The 2,161-nt window shown below is 40.9% G+C and overlaps 1 protein-coding gene across 1 annotated transcript; it reads left to right on the top strand.

The window, feature by feature from the left end:
• The first annotated feature begins 1,326 nt into the window (after positions 1–1,326).
• Positions 1,327–1,607, top strand: LOC103177514 (actin-related protein 2/3 complex subunit 4-like). Its single transcript, XM_042334496.1, has one exon. The coding sequence runs from the start codon at positions 1,351–1,353 to the stop codon at positions 1,585–1,587; it is 237 nt and encodes a 78-aa protein (XP_042190430.1). The 5' UTR covers positions 1,327–1,350; the 3' UTR covers positions 1,588–1,607.
• The last annotated feature ends 554 nt before the right edge of the window (positions 1,608–2,161 follow it).

Genomic DNA, 2,161 nt, shown 5'->3' with positions numbered 1-2,161 from the left:
CTCAAACATGAAATAATGACTATTCAGAGCAAATATACTAAATCTGTTAATATTAATATACGAAACACGGCCACATTCATTTTCTGTTAAGTTAAGGGTTAAATATCTCCTTTTCAGGCTCATATCTTATAAATGCTCTGATCTCACTCCTGATTAATTCATTGCAACAGACCCTTGTAATCAGTTGCTTTGGTTGTTGCACAACTTTAGGAAATGTCCTAGTTGTTGCATTTCCCACTTTCCAAATGCAAACATTTCCTTCTGTTTCCACAGTAACACACTACAATGGTGACAACGATTTAGTGTTCAAAGGCTGATATGTGAACGGACACCCGGAGGAGGATTAAAATAGCTGCTTTATTACCAAGAACAAATTGGTTCCACAGGAAATTAACTTGGTTGAACAGTTAGTCATCTTTAACACTGAATAAGATGACACCATGATCTTAACCACCAACTCAATCATTCAACTCCTCTACTCCTATTTCTTAAAATATGTTGGAAAGCAACAAGCAGTTTATTTTAATAACAATAATAATCCTTGCATTTGATATAGTGCTTTATCATGTCATCGAAATGTCTCAAAGAGCTTCACAGAGTGTACTGTAATAATAATAATAATCCTTGCATTTGATATAGCGCTTTTCACGTCGGGAGGATGTCCCAAAGCGCTTCACAGAACACACTGTAAAGTGAATTGACTGTATTTTGTGGAAGATTTTATGTTTAATGTTTCACTGGGGTCTAAAATGTAGTATTCACAACAGGATTTACAAAGAATTTGTAAATATTTAATTCAAGCAGGCAAATGAACATGAGAAGGTAAGAAGATAGGAACAAGAGTAGACCACTCAGTCCATTGAGCTTGCTCCACTAGATGTGCTTCACACTGACCCATGGCTCTGATGGGAACAGAAGGAGATTGCATCAGAGCAGATTTCCCACAGGAACATTCAGTCACATGATTGGTCATTGATCTCATGGCTGTTGTGGAACCTGGTTCTGTGGAAAATGACTGCCACATTTGCTTACAAAAACATCCACTACTTGAGAATAATTTTGAAAAAGCATTTTCAGTTGTTTCGATGTGATAAGGCACTCTCAAGCAATTGTTTTCCAAAACGCACAATCTTAAAATATAAGATAAAAGGCCTGAAATCTCACCTAATCTTAGTCTGTGGCTGAAAGCTACATGATTAAAATCCAAATGTCTGAAAGCCTGCCCTCTGATGCTGTGGTGGTCGAGTGAAGGACATGGAGTATGCCAGTGTCCGTGGAGGGAAAGAAATAGCGGATTGGTGAGGGTGAAGGAGGCTGCACGAGATTGAGAAGATTTTGTGCCATAAGTTTATGAGGTTCATGACGATGAGAGCAGAGAACTTCTTCATTCTGAGGAGGAAAGCGGTTGAGGGCTATGACATCAGTTTCCTCATCACCAATTTCCACACCGAGCAAATGTTCAAACACAAGCTGGTCGACTTTGTAATCCACTTCATGGAGGAGATTGATAAAGAAGTCAATGAAATGAAACTCTCTGTCAATGTCAGAGCTCGCATTGTTGCAGAAGAGTTTCTCAAAAATTTCTGATGCTGAGTGAACTTGCTGTCAATTGACGAGACCACGGTAACGAAAAACCATGTGAAAAGCGAGACAATGGAGGAATTTAAATATGAGGATAAGGATCTTGTACTTGATCCATTGGGTGATGCGGAGCCAGTGGGGCTGAGCAGAGGACACGGGCTGCAAAGTTCTGGACGCTCGGTAGCCTGTGTAAGGAAGGGCAGGGGAGTCTGACAAGCAGAGTGTTAGCATAATTGAACTTGGATGTAATAAAGAGGTGGATGAGAGACTCAACAGTCCACGGGGATAGGTAATGGAGGAGGCAGGCAAAGATGAGGGAAAGATGAACAATGTGCAGATATGGGGTATAAACAACAGTTAGTCAAACAAGACAACGGGGTTTCTGACCCGCTCCACAAGGTGGCTTGTGCAACCATGAAGGCTGTTGTCAACCCCCAAGATGAGAAGGCACTGACGGGAACCAATTATGAGATCTTAAGTCTTGTCAACATTGAACTAATGGGGTTGTGGAAGGACGTGCAGCAGGACTGTGATAGCTGTGCGAAGGGTGGCGGTAAGAAGAGTGGTTTAAGAACAAATC

Source organism: Callorhinchus milii, unplaced genomic scaffold (assembly GCF_018977255.1).
Source record: "Callorhinchus milii isolate IMCB2004 unplaced genomic scaffold, IMCB_Cmil_1.0 Scaffold4, whole genome shotgun sequence".
In the NCBI taxonomy this organism is placed as follows: domain Eukaryota; kingdom Metazoa; phylum Chordata; class Chondrichthyes; order Chimaeriformes; family Callorhinchidae; genus Callorhinchus; species Callorhinchus milii.
The sequence above is the reverse complement of the archived record's forward strand: the minus strand, read 5'-3'. Positions and strand labels throughout refer to the sequence as shown.

Coding starts and splice junctions, on each gene's coding strand:
- LOC103177514 (XM_042334496.1), top strand. CDS start 1,351: ATGAGGTTCATGACGATGAGAGCAGAGAACTTCTTCATTCTGAGGAGG.